The following is an 18800-nucleotide window of genomic DNA, read 5'->3' as shown; positions in this document are numbered from 1 at the left end:
CCTGTAATGCTGGGCTCTCAGAGGGGGGTTTCAGGGGGGAGGGAATCCCTTCCTCTCAGGGTCAGGACAGAGAAGGCTGAAGCGCCTGAGCAGGAAGAGACTGTGATGAAACAGGTGTGCCTGTCAACTGTCTTCCTTATATGAATTGGTTATTTTGAAGACCTCTAATGCTGGATTCTGGTGGGGGAAAACTCCCTTGTATCGGGGCCACTACAGAGAAGACCTTGGCCTGTCAGGAGAGAGAGAGAGGGCCTGCTTTGCAGACGTAAAATCCTCCCGGGCTCATAGCTCAGCACCTCCACTCAAATCTCCTGCTTGAGGCCTTGGGGAGCTGCTGCCGCCAGTCTGAATAAAAATGTCTCTTGTCCCTTTTAGTCAACCTGGGGCTCATTGTGGGAGCCATTTTGGGTGTCATGGCTGCCATCCTGCTGGTCTCTGGGATCATCATCTTCATCATCCGCAGTAAGTAAACCCTGGATGCGTTTGCTGCCTCTCCTGTGTCCTTCTGTCTTGGCCTCCAACTGGGAATGTGCTGGTGGGGCCTTCTTGGAAACTGCCCCTTGTATCCCTACAGAGACCCCCTCCCCATAAAACACCCTTTGAACATGAATCAAAAGTCCTGTTGGTCATTGCTTTGCGCTCACTCTATGCTCAGGAAGTTTACTTTCCACCTGATGTTTTAATCAATCCTAAGCCTTCAATCATGTACACACTTAGCAGGGAGCCTTCCTTACATATCTTTAGGCGCCAGGCAAAAATGTTTCTCTCGAACCAGGCCTTGAGCTTTTTTAATGTGAGTTACTGGTTTGTTTTTGTTTTATTATGTATTCTGTGCTCTCATTTTGTATTTTTATTTGGAGAATCACCAAATAATAATCCAAAAATGAATGAAGGTACTGGATAATGTTTCCTTCCAACCTCTTGGCTTGGAATTAGTCCACAGCCTGGTTTCCCAGGTTGATTTTTTAAATTTAATTTTCTCAATTTTTTCTACTTCTTTGTAAAATCAGTTCCTTGAAAAGCTCCACTTCTGGGCTCCCCTTCCTTGGAAATGTTTGGAAGAGACGGGAGAAGCATGTGCTGGGAAGGTTTCAGCATCTGAGAGCCAAATTGTCAAAATGGAATTGTGTGGCCTCTGACCTTCTGCTTTTGTCTTTACAGGGAAACAGAGTGAGAAATCAGCCTACAAAGCAGCCTCAAGTGAGTGACTCCTCCCCTCTCTCTGTCTGACATATTTCCCCCCAATATGGAGCAGGAACAGGTTACAAACAGACCAGACTAAACCTGGTGGTGGCCTAGTCCTGCAGCCCAAGACCCTGATGGGAAGCTTCAGCCTGTCTGCTCAGCCTGTCTGGACAGCAAGGGGACCCTCAGGGCCAGGAAAAGGCTGCAGAGAGACTGTCGGCTGAGGGAGGGGCTCCAGGAAGGAGCAGGAGGAAGAGCCGAGGGGGGGGGAGAAAGGGGTCTCTGGTGGTTTAATTTACTGGAACCTGAAGCTAAAGAATCGGTTGGGTGGCTCAAGTCTGTGGATGTCAGGAACCCTCCCCTCCAGATTTGGCACTACTGCTCCCCCCCTCCAGCTTCTGCCTTCCTGCCCAGATCGCACCCACCCTCGCTCTAGTCCCCCGCTGCCTCCATGCCAGGCTGTGCCCATCCACTTCCCCCCCCCCCCAGCACCTGCTTCTCCCCCCACTGCTGTCCTTGAGCCCCCTTGCCTCTGGGCTGCCTGTCCCTGAACTCTTCTTAGGCCCCTCCCCATATTGAGACTGATTTGGGATGGGGTTGGAAGGAGGGAGGAGAAGGGCTGGGGGATGGGATCTCCCTTCCGGGGATCCTGACTCCTGTGTTTCCTCCCTTTTGCAGCAAGTAACCAGGAGTCCGACAGCTCCGCCGGAGGTAAGTGGGGGTGCAGGTGGGGGTCTCTTTCAGAAGACTCTGTGGGGAACATCGTCAAATGGGGAAAAGCTGTTACCCCCCTTGGGCTTTCCAAGAGTGACATAATCTGCAGTGTTCACTGAGCTGAAAATCGCTCTTGTGACTCATTCTGTCTCTTCATCTGAGCTCCTCTACCTGACAAATGGGTTCTGTTGTGACATGGGGTTTGTGATTTCAGCTCTCTTGACATAATATGCTGGAGACAGTTCTCTAGTAACACTTCTTTATTAAAGCAACAAGACTGAGACCTGAGGAGGGGAGAGCTACATTTATAGGGACAGGGAACTAGCTAGAAAGGATACATTTTGGAGGGAACAATCTCAGGCAATCACAGTCCTGCCTTTTGGAGGCAACCAATAAGACAGAGGATCCAAATACAGCAGCTTAAATGAACCAATAGTAGCTGTACCCTCTGGAACCAAAAGGCAGTTACTTTACCCTAATGCAAATACAGACAATAATAATACAGATATAAAATCCTTTGACTCAATACACAACAGGTTCTATGCTGGATCTGAATGAGTGATCTTGGAAGGGGTTCTGGAAGGGATTTTTCCTTCTAGTAGGACTGCTTTGTGTCCTTCCAGTATTCACCCAAAGTGTGCAGCTTGGCTCACTTGCTTGAGCTGCCCTCTGCAGGCCCATTTTGGTGATGCTCCTGGCATATCTCATGTCTGATCTAACATGATGAGGGATGGTGGCTTTCCTTGTGAGGCTGCACTAGACGCCCTTTGGGTTCCCACTAGCTCTGTAATGCTGATGTCCCCACACCATGATGCTGGCTTTTGAAACACTCCTGTTCTTTATTTCTGCAGTTTCATACCAGCCCGGTGTGTGAGATGAGACCAGAAGGAGCCTGCGCAAGTTTTGCTGTGACTTACAGAGGCTCAGAGCTGTTTAGGATGTTCCTTAATCCTGGCTCTCACTCATCCATTCTGACTCCAGGTGTAACTTGAGGCCAAGGGTGTCTGAGGTCTGGGCAGTGCCTGGATTGGGGAACCACCTGGATGCTGCCTTTTGTTCCAGGACGAAAGAAAGGATGGTTGGGAATATAATAAAAGAAATGTGGGACTTCCGGTCGGCGCCAGCGTTTAATGGCGGTCCGAGCCTCGAGCTCCGAGGCAGGACTGCTTCGCTAGTTCGGGTCTTACCCGCTACGGCGAGCGGGGGACCCTTAAAATCACAGGCGCGGAGCCTGTGAACAAAGGAGATTAGGTGGGCACCTTTTGCGCCCCCCGGCACTGTGAAGGAGCCTTTTTAAAGGCTTCTGAGCGGCATCGGGGCAAGCGCGGTGCTGAGAGTCGTCACCCAGCTAGCGGAGTGAAGCCGCGTCGCCATGAACGGAGAGCGCCGATTCCTTCCTGTAACTGAAAATTGACTACAACACCCGTGAGTAAGACTGAGAGATTGACGGGACACTAAAATTAGAAATTTGGCTGAAAACGGGAAAGGCATAAACTAAGGAAGTCTGCCTCCCCGGAGCTGCATGAGAAACAAAGCAACGAAAAACTAAGCTGCATTTGAAGGGAAAAATCTTTCTTTTTTTTTAAGCTGTCAAACTGACATCGGACTTAAACTTCCCCCCCGACAGGCAGGAGAAGGGGGGAAGGGATTGGGACATTGTTAACCTGCTGGAAAATTACTGGGAAAATAAGACCTTCCACTGCCAAACCCCCCAGGTTGGGCTGCCCAAACAAGACACCGGGATGTGAACTGTCATTTTAAACTTTTTAAAGTGGGGGTTTGTTTGTAACAAAGTTACTGGACTTTAGATTACCCTGCTGCACCTTGGCTACATTGAAAGACAGAGAGTTTATAGTTTGGACATTGGAAATTACTGGCTACTGTTATACTTTCTTGCTCCTTTGTTTTTCCTTGCCATTTGGATACAATTGAATGCTCCCTCTAGAGGGTTTCAAGTGAAATTGTTGCATTGAAAAAGTAACAGTGGGATTTTCCACTTGGAAACTATTTTTGTGAGAACGACCTTGAGGATATGAGTGGCCCAACAGAAGAGATAGTAACAAGGCTTAAAGCAAAACAATCTCACAAGAAAAGAGGTTCAATATCAGGAACTGCACCAGCTGCACAGGAAAAAGCAGCAACAGCTTCTATGGATCCTATGACACAGGCACTCCTTAAAATAAATCATTCTCTGGAAGCACTGACAAAGCTGTCGACAGAGAACTCCAAAAAATTGACAGAGTTGACAGCAAGACTAGATGTTAATACAGCCAGCGTAACGTCTAATACAGATTCCATAAATAGATTAATTCAGGAGAGCTCTGAAACACGAAAGATTGCAGAAAGTGCAAAAAATACTGCTGAGGAGACAAGGGAAAAGTTTGGGCCTATCATTAAAAAAGTGAATGAGCATGATGCAGCCCTCTCTTTATTGGAACTTCAGAGGAAAGAGAAAAACCTTAAACTAAGACTGGTTCCTGAAGGGGAAGGGGACAACCTTGTGGAATTCCTTACAGAGAACTTTATATCTTTCTGGCAAGAGGAATGGGCCGAAGAAGACGAATTTGAGATAGCAACAGCCTTTCGACTGGGCAGGAGACAGGACAAGAAACCAAGGGATTGTCTAATTACACTGAGATCAAAGGAAGAAAGAGATAAAATACTGAACCTACATTATCAAAAGTCACTGCTGATCCAAAACAGTCAAATACAGATCTTTAAAGACATTCCCAAGTACATTTTAGAGGTGAGAACCCTCTACAAAAATTTAGCTGACCTGCTGAAGAAAAATACTATACCATTCAGATGGGAGTTCCCGCAAGGATTGTCCTTTAACTTTAAAGCCAGTGTGGTGTAGTGGTTAAGAGCGGCAGTCTCGTAATCTGGGCAACCGGGTTCGCGTCTCCGCTCCTCCACATGCAGCTGCTGGGTGACCTTGGGCCAGTCACATTTCTTTGAAGTCTCTCAGCCCCACTCACCTCACAGAGTGTTTGTTGTGGGGGAGGAAGGGAAAGGAGAATGTTAGCCGCTTTGAGACTCCTTAAAGGGAGTGAAAGGCGGGATATCAAATCCAAACTCTTCTTCTTCTTCTTCTTCTAAAGGAAGGAAGATCAAAATAAAAACAATTCAGGACAAAGAACAGTTTCTGGAGAGATACGTGGAGGACCTGCAGAAAGGAACTGTAGAGGAGAAAGAACCACCTGACATAGCAAATCTATCCTTTGGACTTTTACCACCACCATCGGAGGAAGAACAGAAGCTTGGAGCAGTTGGAGGAACAGGTACTTAAACACAAAATGTCTCTGCAACTTCTTAGCTGGAATTGTAACAGCTTGAACCTTCCTCGGAAAAGACGACAAGTTTTTCACATTTTGAAGAGAGAACAATTAGACTTAATATGTCTGCAAGAAACCCATATTGCCAGGATACACAGGAAATTATTGATAAACAAGAGGCTTGGTCAAGAATTTATCTCATCAGACAAAGTGAAGAAAAGAGGTGTGGTGATCTATGCAAAGGAAAAATTGGCTCCAAAATTGATATTTAAAGATGAACAAGGAAGATACCTGGCAATTGAAATACAAATTCAAGGAGAAAAGATTTTGATTGTTGGAGTATATGCTCCAAATGAGGGGAAGGCCGAATTCTTCAAGAAGCTACATGAGACACTAGTTGACTTTACAGACTATAAAATCGTAATGATGGGAGATATGAATGGAGTTGTCTCAACAAACATGGATAAAGCACAGAGACAAGTGATTTCAAAAGAAGGGAGACTACCAAAGATTTTTTTTGAAATGACTGAAACTATGGACTTGATTGACATCTGGAGAACAAGGAATCCTCTAGAGAGAGAGGGAACTTTCTTCTCTGAGGCAAAAATGACATGGACAAGAATAGACCAAATTTGGATTTCTAGTAGTCTGGCGTCAAGAACAAAAAAAGTAGAAATCTGCCCAAAAACTTGCTCCGACCATAATGCTGTGAAGATGGAGATGAAACTAACAACAACTGGATCCCTTAGATGGAGAATGAATGACACCCTACTTAGAGATGAAGAGATTTATAAGAAGGCCCTTAAAACATTAAAAGATTATTTTGAGATAAATAGGAAAACAGAAGTGGAGAAAAGAACAATTTGGGACGCAAGCAAAGCCGTGATGCGAGGTTTCCTAATTCAACAGAATTCTATAAAGAGGAAGAAACAAAATGAGAGGAAAGAAAAAATCTTAGGAAAAATAAAAGAAGGAGAGAAGAAATTGAGGTCCAAACCAAAGTCCCAGGAGATTTTGAGAGAAATAAAGTTTTATCAGATGCAATACATGGAGCTCATGAACCAACAGATAGAATGGAAGATAAAGCAAATGAGACAAAGAACTTTTGAATCAGCGGATAAATGTGGGAAACTTCTGTCATGGCAGTTGAAAAAAAGGCAGAAAATGAACACCGTGACAAGTCTAGAAATGGATGGAAAAATTATCCACAAACCTAATGAGATAAATAATTGTTTTCAAAGTTTTTTCAAGAAATTGTATGCACAAGGGCCAATTAACGAACAAGAAATAGAAGAATTCATCAGAAAATACGGTTTACCAAAAATTCCAGAACAAAGTAAAAGGATCTTAAATGAGGAAATAACAGAACAAGAAATAGAGGGTGCCATTCAAAATACGAAATTGGGAAAATCACCAGGACCAGATGGCCTGACGGCTAAATATTACAAAATGCAGAAAGAATGGTTGATACAACCACTGAAGGAAGTCTGCAATGAAATTCTGATGGGGAAAAAGGCACCTGAATCGTGGAAAGAGGCTTTCATCTCACTTATACCGAAAACAGAGACTGAGAAGAACCAGGTTAGAAACTACCGCCCTATATCTTTACTTAATGTGGATTACAAAATTTTTGCAGACATTTTGGCAAAAAGATTGAAAAGAGTGTTGATAGAGGAGATTCATAAGGACCAAACAGGCTTTCTCCCAGGGAGACATATGTCAGACAATGTGAGGAACATTATAGACATTTTGGAGTTGCTAGATGTTGACATTAACAGGAAGGCAGTTTTGATTTTTGTGGACGCGGAGAAAGCCTTTGACAATATTTGTTGGACTTTTATGAAAAAGAATCTCCAAGGGATGGGGGTAGGCCAAGGTTTTGAAAACGGTATAGGTGCAATATATTCCAAACAAAAAGCTAAGTAAACAATGTGGTAACAGAAGAAATATCCATAGAAAAAGGTACACGGCAGGGATGCCCAATATCCCCTTTGCTTTTTATATCAGTCCTGGAGGTTTTGTTAAATATGATTAGAAAGGACCAGTTGGTTAAAGGAGTTCAGGTCGGAGTTAGACATTACAAACTAAGAGCATTTGCAGATGACCTAGTACTGACCTTGCAACAGCCAGACACTAGCACTAAAAGAGTATTAGAATTAATTGAAATATTTGGTCGAGTAGCAGGTTTTAAATTGAACAAACAAAAAACGAAAGTGTTGGAGAAAAATTTAACAATGGAAGAAAGAGAGATTTTTCAGAATGAAACAGGCTTGGAAATAACAAAAAGGGTAAAATACCTGGGGATAAATTTAACGTCCAAGAATGTGAACTTATTTAAGGATAATTATGAAAAAAGTTGGTTAGAAGTAAAGAAGGATCTGGAAATATGGTCAAGGTTGAAACTTTCCTTGTTAGGCCGAATTGCTACTATTAAGATGAATGTATTGCCTAGAATGCTGTTTTTATTTCAGACGTTGCAGATTTTGGACAAGATGGACTGTTTCAAGAAGTGGCAGAAAGACATATCAAAATTTGTCTGGCAGGGCAAAAAGCCCAGAATTAAATTTAAGATTTTAACTGATGCAAAGGACAGAGGGGGGTTTGCCCTGCCGGACTTAAGACTTTATTACGAATCGGCAGCTTTTTGCTGGTTGAAACACTGGCTACTTCTTGAGAACACAGACATTTTGGATCTGGAAGGGTATGACAATAGCTTTGGTTGGCATGCATATTTATGGTACAACAAGGCAAAGGTGTATAAAGTGTATAAAGGCTTTAAAAACCATATTGTAAGGAAAGCATTGTATAATGGGGCTCATTAGTGAGAATGATGAGGCTGCTTATAGGAAAGAAGTACAGGGGTTAATTCAATGGTGTAAAGAAAATAATCTTATGCTAAACACCAAAAAAACCAAAGAACTCATAATTGATTTTAGGCGAAAGAAAAGTGTATTTTTACCATTGCACATAAATGGCGAGGAGGTGGAGAGGGTTGGTAGTTTTAAATACCTGGGCACTTACATCTCTGAGGACCTCTCATGGACTGCAAATATTAATATGGTTGTGAGGAAGGTGCAGGGGAGGTTGTATTTCCTGAGAATGCTCAGAGGATTGAATCTATCCCAGCACCTACTTCTGTCCTATTATCATAGTACCATTGAGAGTGTCTTAACCTATAGTATATTATCGTGGTATGGGAGCAGCTCTGGAATGGATAAAAAAGCCTTACAGAGAATAATTAAAATTGCCCAGAATGTTATTGGGCTCCAACTACCAACCCTGGATGAGATCTTCACGTCTCGCAGCTTGAAGAAGTCACACAATATCCTGAGAGATCCCACCCATCCTGCTCACAACCTCTTTGAACTGTTGCCTTCGGGCAGAAGATATAGGACAATGAAAACACGAACTACACGCCTTCTGAATAGTTTCTATCCAAGAGCTCTGATTGCACTAAACAATGATCTCAGGGCCAGTTGTAAGAAATAGCAAGCAGTGAGTAGTAAGGAATGAGATAGGTTTTAGGTTATGCTATGCTTCTAATAGGTTGTGTTATATTCTGGATTATGTATGTTTTAATAGATTATGTCTGAATAGGATGAGAGTGTTGGAGATACGTGCAAATGTGTATGTGAATCCGGTCTTGGGTGTTTGATTTTCGTTGTTGTGTATACTGTGTATATACGGACAATGACAATAAATTTATCTAATCTAATTAGATACAAAGATTTGCTGGAAAGTAAAACCCCTAGGTGGGTGTCACCAATGGAAGCTAGAGAAGTAAAAAAGCTTAATATGGACTCTAAATGGCCAAAATATTATAAAATTTTAGAATATGATGGTGAAAGGGTGAAACTTCAGAGTTATGAGAAACTAAAGCCCAAGGTTCAAGATTGGTTGCACTATCATCAGATAAATGAGACATTTAAACAGGACAGGAAAATAGGATTTCAGAAAGAGAGGTCAAAACTAGAAACAGAATTGTTGGAACCCAATACTAAGAACTTATCAAAAATGTATAACTTGCTGTTGAAATGGAATACACAGGATGAAACGGTGAAATCAGCAATGATTAAATGGGCACAAGATATTGGTCATGATATTATGTTTGCTGACTGGGAACAGTTATGGACCACCGGTATTAAATTTACTGCATGTAATGCTTTAAAAGAAAACATTATGAAAATGATCTATCGGTGGTACATGACCCCAGTCAAGCTTGCAAAAATTTACCACTTGCCTAATAATAAGTGTTGGAAATGTAATGAGACTGAAGGCACCTTCTACCACCTTTGGTGGACCTGCCCAAAGGTTAAAGCTTTCTGGGAAATGATCTATAATGAAATTAAGAAGGTCCTTAGGTGGACTTTTCCTAAGAAACCAGAGGCTTTTCTCTTGGGCATGGTTGGCCAATTGGTGTTAAAGAAGGATAGGATTTTCTTTATGTATGCCACTACAGCAGCAAGAATTCTACTGGCAAAGTATTGGAAGATGCAAGAACTACCTACTCTGGAAGAATGGCAAACAAAGGTGATGGACTTTATGGGACTGGCCGAGATGACGGGCAGAATTCGTGACCAGGGGAAAGAGACAGTGGAAGAGGACTGGAAGAAATTTAAAATATATCTTAAAAACAATTGCAAAATTGAGGAATGTTAAGATGTCAGGGGGTAAGAGGTAAAGAATTGCAGCAGTAACTAAAAAACTAAAGGAAACTTTATGAAAGGGAATTAAGACAATGGACTTAAGGGTTGCTAAAGAATCTTTAAACAAGGATGCAGGGATGGGGAGGTATGGGGAAGTCAAAAGAAAGAAGAGTATGAAATGATGAATTTGAAGTTACATGGGTTTAATTGTTTTGTGTGTCTTGTTTGCTTTTTGTTTTTTTTGTTTTGTTTGTTTTGTTGTGTTTTCACTATTTGTCTGAAAAACGAATAAAAATTAATTTTAAAAAAATATATATAATAAAAGAAATGTGTAGATATATGATCTGGGGCAAAGTGGTTGGGGGTGACCAGGGCAGGGTTGTCCCGAAAGTCCGCAAACCCAGGAGGAAGTTCTCCCACTGAGAAGATGCCCAAAATATTTAATTTTTAAATTTTTATCCTACTCTTCCTCCCAAAGGAGCTCCGGGCAGCAAACCTCAAAATGTTAAAACAATACCATTTAAAAGATTTAAAATTAAAATAAGGTATTTTTTCTCCATCCACCCTGAATAGAAATCTTCCCTCACCCCTTCTTCCCTGGTGGGGAGTGTGATGCCATTTTGGGGCCTGCCTCAGGTGTCAAAATGTATTAGGCTGGCCTCGGTGTGTGAGTTATGATACGTCCAATGGGACTTCACAGAAAACACCACTTAAGGCGACATTGGAGCACTGCACAATCATTTGCACATGTACATGCGTAGATAATGGTTGCAAAGCATCCCAAATTATTATTCCTGTATGATTATAATTTTATTGTATAATCTTAGAAGGTTGTAGACTGAGACGTATGTTAACATTTGAGCAGCTCCTCCACCGGTGTGGGGGTGGGTGCCCACCTTGAAAACTCCTCCGTGGAGAGGGGATCAATTTTTTAAAAAATTATTTGCATTTTCTTTTTTTTCTCCCCCCCCCCCTTTTTAAAAATTTATTAAGTTTTATTAAAGAAAAAAATACAAGTAACCAAATGCAAAAAGAAAAAAAATACATGTAACCAAAAAAGGGAAAAGAAATAAAGAGTACAAATGTTTTACCTATTCTCATGCATATAATTATTTACACATCTGTAAAACAGTATTCAAAAAAAGAAAAGAAAAGAAGAAAAGTTAAAGATGAAAATTTGGAAATAGATAAGTGTTCACCATAGACAACAATTTCGAGTCTGTACTTGCATACAATTATGTTTTTCCATTCTACAGATATTGGTCTTAATTAAAATATTTTAAAAGACTTCCATCGTTTACACCACGCGTCTTTATATTTCATTCACCATAACCTCTGTTCTTCATATCCTTCCTATAAGCTTCCTTGATTTCTCACTTTATATTCTTTATATTACTCACAAGATTAGTCTAAACACAGCCAACTTTTGGTAGCTGAGCCCTAGTTTTGTAAATATTCATTTAGACATTCCCACTGTTTCATGACCATAGTTTTGGGGTTTCTCCTTATTAAATCCGTCAATTTAGCTAGCTCCAGATACAAAGTTTTCCCAACCATTCTCTTTTTGTTGGAATGTTATTCCTTTTCCAGTAGCTGGCTATCAGAATTCTTGCCGCTGTTGTTGCATATAAAAATATATTAGTTTTATCCTGTGGGATATCTTTATTCAATATTCCTAATAAGTAGGCTTCTGCCCTCTTATTATGTGGGACCTTTGTCAATTTTTTTATCTCATTGTGGATCAGATCCCAGAAGATTTTAATCTCTGGGCATGTCCACCACATATGTTGCATCTCCAGCATTTATTATTATTTGTTTTATTCATTTTTGACAGTCTATCTGGAGCTAGGCACCATCTGTGGTGGATTTTCATAGAATTCTCCCTTAATAAATTACAGGCTGTAAAATTTATATTTTTCTCCCAGAAGATTTTCCAACTTTCCAAATCAATCTCATAGCCCAAATCATGCTCCCATTTTAGCATATTCTCCCCTTTAGTCTCTTGTTCTAAAGATGTTTTTCCTAATAATCTGTACATTTTTGAAAGTATTTTTGGTCACTTTGCAGTACTTCTTTATCAAATCCCCTCATTTTTATATCTTTCTCGTATGTTGCTTTCAATTGGTAAAACTGTACCCAGTTTATTCCTAATGTTTGAAGTTCTTCATAATTCTTTAATTTAATGTTTCCGTCTATATCTTCTGATAACTCTCTATATGTTGACCAGATAGCTTTTACATTACTCTTTAATGTTGAGGTTGCCTCTAATGGGGAAATCCACTGTGGTTTTCCCTATAATTCTCTTTTGTTCTTTCCCATACCTCAAATAGGGCCTTTCTTACTAGGGACGCAGGTGGCGCTGTGGGTTAAAGCCTCAGCGCCTAGGGCTTGCCGATCGAAAGGTCGGCGGTTCGAATCCCTGCGGCGGGGTGCGCTCCCGCTGCTCGGTCCCAGCGCCTGCCAACCTAGCGGTTCGAAAGCACCTCCGGGTGCAAGTAGATAAATAGGGACCACTTACTGGTGGGAAGGTAAACGGCGTTTCCGTGTGCGGCTCTGGCTCGCCAGAGCAGCGATGTCACGCTGGCCACGTGACCCGGAAGTGTCTCCGGACAGCGCTGGCCCCTGGCCTCTTAAGTGAGATGGGCGCACAACCCCATGATCTGTCAAGACTGGCCCGTACGGGCAGGGGTACCTTTACCTTTACTACTAGATGGTTTGTAAATCTTTTTTGTTGTTCTATTTTCCCATAAAATAAATATCCATGCCAGCCATATATTTTATCCCAGCCTTCTAACATCAAGACCTCATTGGTTTTTAATAGTATCCATTTTTTTATCCAACACCAGCGTGCTGCTTCAAAATACCTTCTTAAATTTGGTACTGAAACCCTCCACTTTCCTTTTGGGCCCATCATTACTTCTGATTTTATTCTTGCTTTCCCCCCCGACATATGAAATTAGCAAGATCTCTTTGCCAGCATATAATATTTTGTTCCTATTATAATTGGGATCATTTGGAATAAAAATAAAATTTTTGGAAATATCAGCATTTTAATCATAGATATTCTTCCTCCTAGTGATAATTTTAATTTGTTCCATTTATCTATATTTCCTTTAATTTCTTTCCATTTTTTAACATAATTATCCTTGAATAAATTGAGTTACAGATAGGTAGCCGTGTTGGTCTGCCATAGTCAAAACAAAATAAAAAAATTCCTTCCAGTAGCACCTTAAAGACCAACTAAGTTAGTTCTTGGTATGAGCTTTCGTGAAGAAGTGTGCATGCACACGAAAGCTCATACCAAGAACTAACTTAGTTGGTCTTTAAGGTGCTACTAGAAGGAATTTTTTTATTTTGTTTTGAATGGACTGCAAGAAGATCAAACCTCTCCATTCTGAAGGAAATCAGCCCTGAGTGCTCACTGGAAGGACAGATTGTGAAGCTGAGGCTCCAGTACTTTGGCCACCTCATGAGAAGAGAAGACTCCCTGGAGAAGACCCTGATGTTGGGAAAGATGGAGGGCACAAGGAGAAGGGGGCGACAGAGGACGAGATGGTTGGATAGTGTTTTTGAGGTTACCAGCATGAGTCTGACCAAGCTGCGGGGGGCAGTGGAGGACAGGAGTGCCTGGCGTTCTCTGGTCCATGGGGTCACGAAGAGTCGGACACGACTAAACGACTAAACAACAACAACAAAGCCATGTTGGTCTGCCATAGTCAAAACAAAATAAAAAAAATTCCTTCCAGTAGCACCTTAAAGACCAACTAAGTTAGTTCTTGGTATGAGCTTTCGTGAAGAAGTGTGCATGCACACGAAAGCTCATACCAAGAACTAACTTAGTTGGTCTTTAAGGTGCTACTAGAAGGAATTTTTTTATTTTGTTTTGAATGGACTGCAAGAAGATCAAACCTCTCCATTCTGAAGGAAATCAGCCCTGAGTGCTCACTGGAAGGACAGATTGTGAAGCTGAGGCTCCAGTACTTTGGCCACCTCATGAGAAGAGAAGACTCCCTGGAGAAGACCCTGATGTTGGGAAAGATGGAGGGCACAAGGAGAAGGGGGCGACAGAGGACGAGATGGTTGGATAGTGTTTTCGAGGTTACCAGCATGAGTCTGACCAAGCTGCGGGGGGCAGTGGAGGACAGGAGTGCCTGGCGTTCTCTGGTCCATGGGGTCACGAAGAGTCGGACACGACTAAACGACTAAACAACAACAACAAAGCCGTGTTGGTCTGCCATAGTCAAAACAAAATAAAAAAATTCCTTCCAGTAGCACCTTAAAGACCAACTAAGTTAGTTCTTGGTATGAGCTTTCGTGAAGAAGTGTGCATGCACACGAAAGCTCATACCAAGAACTAACTTAGTTGGTCTTTAAGGTGCTACTAGAAGGAATTTTTTTATTTTGTTTTGAATAAATTGGTATTTTTATTTGTAATTCATATCCCTAGATAATTTACTTTATTTTCTATTTTTAATTCTGTTGTTTCCTCTAATTCCTTTTTATCTTTCTCTCCCATATTTTTTGTTATTAATTTTGATTTGTCCTTTTTCAATTTAAATCCTGATACATCGCCAAATTTTTACTAGTGCTTTTTTGATACTTTCTTTTGGTGTTTCACTTGTTATAATCAATCGTCTGCAAATGCTCTTAATTTATAACACTGTGATTCAAGATTAATGCCTTTTATTTCTTCATCCTTCCTTAAAGCAAGTAGTAAGGTTTCTAATATTGTTATAAATAGGAGTGGGGATAAAGGGCATCCCTGTCGTGTCCCTCTTTAAATGTCGAATTCTTCTGTAATTTCATTGTTCAGGATTAATTTAGCTTTTTGTTTTTTATAAATTGCTTGAATTCCGTTCATAATTCTCTTTCCAATTTTTAAACTTTCACAGGTTTTAATCATAAATTTCCATGAGACACTATCAAATGCTTTTTCAGCATCTACCAGCAGCGTTGAGATTTTTTTACTCGGGTTCATATGAGCATACTCTAGCAAGCCTATAATTATTCTAGTATTGTCCTTTATTTGTCTGGCTGGCAAAAACCCTGCCTGGTCTTTTTAAATTATGCTTTATAACAAGGTTTTCATTCTATTTGCAAGAACGCCTGTAAATATTTTATAATCTATATTTAATAGGGATATTGGCCTATAATTATTAATAAGTCTCAAATCCGCACCTTGTTTTGGGATAAGAGTTATTAATGCTTCTTGCCATCAATTAGGTATTTATCCTTTATCTAAATTTCATTCATAATTGATTGTAATTTAGGTGTTATTATTTCTTCTAATTTTTTATAACATGTTACTGAGATTCCATCCTGTCCCGGCAATTTCCCATCTTTCATATTTTTAATCACTTTTTTAATCTCTTCTAATTCAATATTTGAGTTCAGATTTGCATATTCTTCTTCTATTTCTGGCAATCCATTTTCTACTAGATATTTTTGAATTTTCTTCTTTCAATTCTACTTTATATAATTTTTTATAATATTTTATAAATCTTCCTTTAATTTGTTTTGGGTCTATAATTTCTTTTTCCTCATCTATAATTCTGTTTATCACTCGTTCTACTTGTCTTTCCTTAGTAAGCCATGCCAACATTCTACCCGATTTGTTTGCCTGTTCAAAGTATCTTTGCTTTGTCCAAAAAAAAATTTTCCTCAACTTCTCTATTTATTAAATTTGATAGGTGGGCTTGTAAGTTCTTTATTTGTTGGAGAATGTCATCATTTTTTGGATTCTTCACTAATTCCTTATCTTTCTCTCTTATTTGTTTGTTTATTTCCATAATATGGTTCTCTTTATTTCTCCTTATCCTCCCCATTTGCTGTATTACATATCCTCTCATGTAGGTTTTACTCGCCTCCCAAATAATTTATTTTGTCCGTATTCATTTGTTTCATAAAACTCTTTCAGTGTTTCCTTAGCCTTTTTAACCCTTTGAGCGTCTCTCCATACCTCCTCATTCATTCTCCACCTTCCCTTAGTGTGACTTTTAAATTTCATATACACCGATACTGGGTTATGGTCTGATAGCAATCTATTCATTATTTCTGCTTTTTCCAGGTTCAGCATCAACTTTTTTGATAACCAAATTGCATCAATTCGTCCCCCATTTGCATTTTGCTTTTCAAGAACAGGAACAGAGAGCATATTTAACCCCTCTCTCGTTCCCTTGTCCCACTTACAACTTCATACCAAAAACAACATGTATACATATACCATATGACTTTCCTGCCACTTTTTTCCTGGTTCCTTTACTTTTCTACTACTCTGCGTAATCCACATCTTTTTAATCATCCAATTTGTTATCTATTAAATACTCTCCTCTATTTCAACTGCTGGATTTACATGAGACCTGCTAAGCCATGTCTTTCTCTAGACTAGTTCTTCAAATATTCAGTAAACAACATCCATTCCTCCTTATATTCCCTATATCTGTTTTCTCTTATCCTGTTCGTCAGACCAGCTAGTTCAGTACATTCAAACATTTTACACTGTCATTCTTCCTAAGTGGGTACTATCCTTGTTCTCCACCTTTGTGCCAATAAGGTTCTATCTGCGGCAGTGGAGCATAGTAATAAACTCTTTTGTTTTGGGGGGACCTTCATTTTTACCATCCCCAAAAGGAAACTCTCAGGTGTATCTTTTTAAATTCATTTTATATCGTTTCCCAATATTCCTTAATTATTTTACACGACCAACACATGTGAATAAAAGATCCCTCAATTTCATTACACTTCCAACATATTCCTTTTTCTTCTTTAGTCATTTTCGCCAATCTGATGGGTGTTAAATACCATCTGTGGGCCAATTTCATCATATAATTTTTTATCGCATAACTTGCCATAAAATTCATATTTATTTTCCACAACTTTCCCCATAATTCATGATCGATATTGTGACCCACATCCTGTGCCCACTTAATCCTGCTTAATTTCACAAATTCCTCTTTTGTTTCCCACTCCAGCAGCAGTTTGTACATATTTGATAATACTTTTATATTTGTATCTAAAAGGTCTTTGGTAAACTGAGACTTGTTCTGCAAAGCCATTTTTCCTATCTATCTTAAACAATTCATTAATGTAATGTACCAGAGTCGGACACGACTAAACGACTAAACAACAACAAAACCTGTAGCTAATTGGTAACCAGATTTCTTAATTCCTCGAGATTTCTCAGTTTTGGTTCCTGTCCTGTAAGAGATAAAATTTCACTGTAAGTTAACCACTGCTTATCCATATTTATTCTTTTCCTTGTTATGGCTTCCACTGGGGATATCCACAGTGGTGTTTTTCTTTCTGATAAGTTTTTATACTTGCCCCATACTCTAAATAGGTTTTTTCTGATTACGTGATTTGTAAAAGTTTTATATATTTCCGCTTTTCCACACAATAGGTAGGCATACACCCACTTGCACTGATTCCAAAGCTGTAACATAAGTGGGAACCTTGACCATTTTTTTGCAACCCGTGACTTGCTTCAACTGGTCCCTTGAAGGATTTCCTAGAAATCACCTGATTTCCACTTCAGCTGGGGAAGAAAGCAGCCGGCAGGGGGCAGCGGAGGATCACAAAAAGGGGAAAGCGAGAAATTACAACTAGGGACTGTGGAGAAATGGATGAGGGTGTCTTGTGGCAGAGAGAGAGGGAGGGCAGGAAACAAACACACACAAACCCCAGTGTTAATGGAGGATGAGGACTTTCTCAGCAAAATCTGCCTCCGTTCTTCAATTCCTGTGAGAAATGTCAGTCAAGCAGCCTGAGATGCAGTTGCTTGAGATTCCTTTGCTAGCTTGGCATGCAAACAAAATTTAGATTATTGTAACCCGCCAAAAACTGTTTTCTGCACCCTCACCTATTCTTCTTAGAAGTAAAAATGAAAACAAAACATACAAAAGGGAATCCGAACCATTCTGGCCTTCTTCTGGGAACTGCCCTGGAAATTTCCCACCTGACTCAGAGGTTGCTGAGGGAGGCAGAAGGGGGCAAAGTCCCCTGGGAAACAATCCAGCTTGGAAGCAAGAAACACACCTTTTCAGATAATACAGAGCATGGTGAAATCACAATAAATAAAACCTCCCCTTTAGTAGTTTCAAGCACTACTACAGATTCCACATAATACCTGTAGTGCATTCTTTACTGTGACGGCACCTGCACTTTGGAACTCCCCGCCTCTTGCAACACAGCACGTGCCTTTGCGAGACTCTTTTCCGGCACCTGCTGAAAGCATTCTTCTTTAGGCAAGCATACCTAGATGCTTAGCAAGTTGAAGTAATTTTAATCTTAATATTTTAGCTTCTGTATGTTTTAAAGTAGTCGAACACCCTCCCTTCAGGTGTAAAGGAAATAAGCAGCTATCCTAACTTTAAAAGACATCTGAAGGCAGCCCTGTTTAGGGAATATTTAATATTTTCATGCTGTATTGTTTTTAACACTCAATTGGGAGACGCTCAGAGTGGCTGGGGAAATTCTGCCAGATGGGCAGGGTATAAATAATAAATTGTTATTATTATTATTTTTATTATTATTATTACTATAAAGTAGGGTTGTTAATTTTTCTTGATTTTACTGCTGTGGTGTTTTGTTTTTTTGTTTTTGTTTTTTTGGTAAACCACTTTGCAGGTTTAAAAAAATAATTTTTAATAAATAAATAAACAATAAATATAAATAAAAGAACACAAGCCAAAACACAATTCATCCTTAGATTTAAGTATCAGTCCATAGTCACCTACTTGTTATCAGAGGCCCAGAATCCACATTCCTTTGTAAGAAAATATGAAATAACGTAAAACCATTTTTGCAGGCATTTTTTTTTTTAAAAAAAATTCAATGTCGGGGGAGGGGTGACATGAAATTTTCCTCACTGGGTACCACCTGACCTTCCTCCCTCTCTGCATCCGAGCAGTTACCAGTCCCCACTCCCAGCAGCAACCCACCAACAGACCAACAGCCACATAGAGGCAGCTAGTCCTCTGGG

The 18800-nt window shown here is 40.1% G+C and overlaps 1 protein-coding gene and 1 long non-coding RNA gene across 5 annotated transcripts in view; one reads left to right on the top strand and one right to left on the bottom strand.

The window, feature by feature from the left end:
• LOC307208732 (major histocompatibility complex class I-related gene protein-like) overlaps positions 1-18800 on the top strand; it is a 92270-nt gene that overhangs the window by 57274 nt on the left and 16196 nt on the right. The window contains exons 6-7 of one of the 4 annotated variants that reach the window (XM_079963638.1): positions 376-462; positions 1162-1200. The exons of 2 other annotated variants lie outside the window; for them this stretch is intronic. In XM_079963638.1, the coding sequence (XP_079819764.1) occupies positions 376-462; positions 1162-1200 (126 nt within the window). The remainder of the gene's footprint in view (positions 1-375; positions 463-1161; positions 1201-18800) is intronic. One more of the 4 variants, XM_079963636.1, reaches the window with a different exon arrangement.
• LOC307209237 lies at positions 4278-18176 on the bottom strand. The gene is made up of 3 exons (XR_013835460.1): positions 17493-18176; positions 16951-17017; positions 4278-10724 (listed from the first exon to the last, which is right to left on the bottom strand). It is a non-coding gene; the product is annotated as an uncharacterized lncRNA (long non-coding RNA).

The sequence above is a fragment of the Podarcis cretensis genome (genome assembly GCF_951804945.1).
Source record: "Podarcis cretensis genome assembly, chromosome: 2".
Classification (NCBI taxonomy): domain Eukaryota; kingdom Metazoa; phylum Chordata; class Lepidosauria; order Squamata; family Lacertidae; genus Podarcis; species Podarcis cretensis.
Note: the sequence above shows the minus strand (reverse complement) of the source record. Positions and strands in the feature narration are given on the sequence as shown.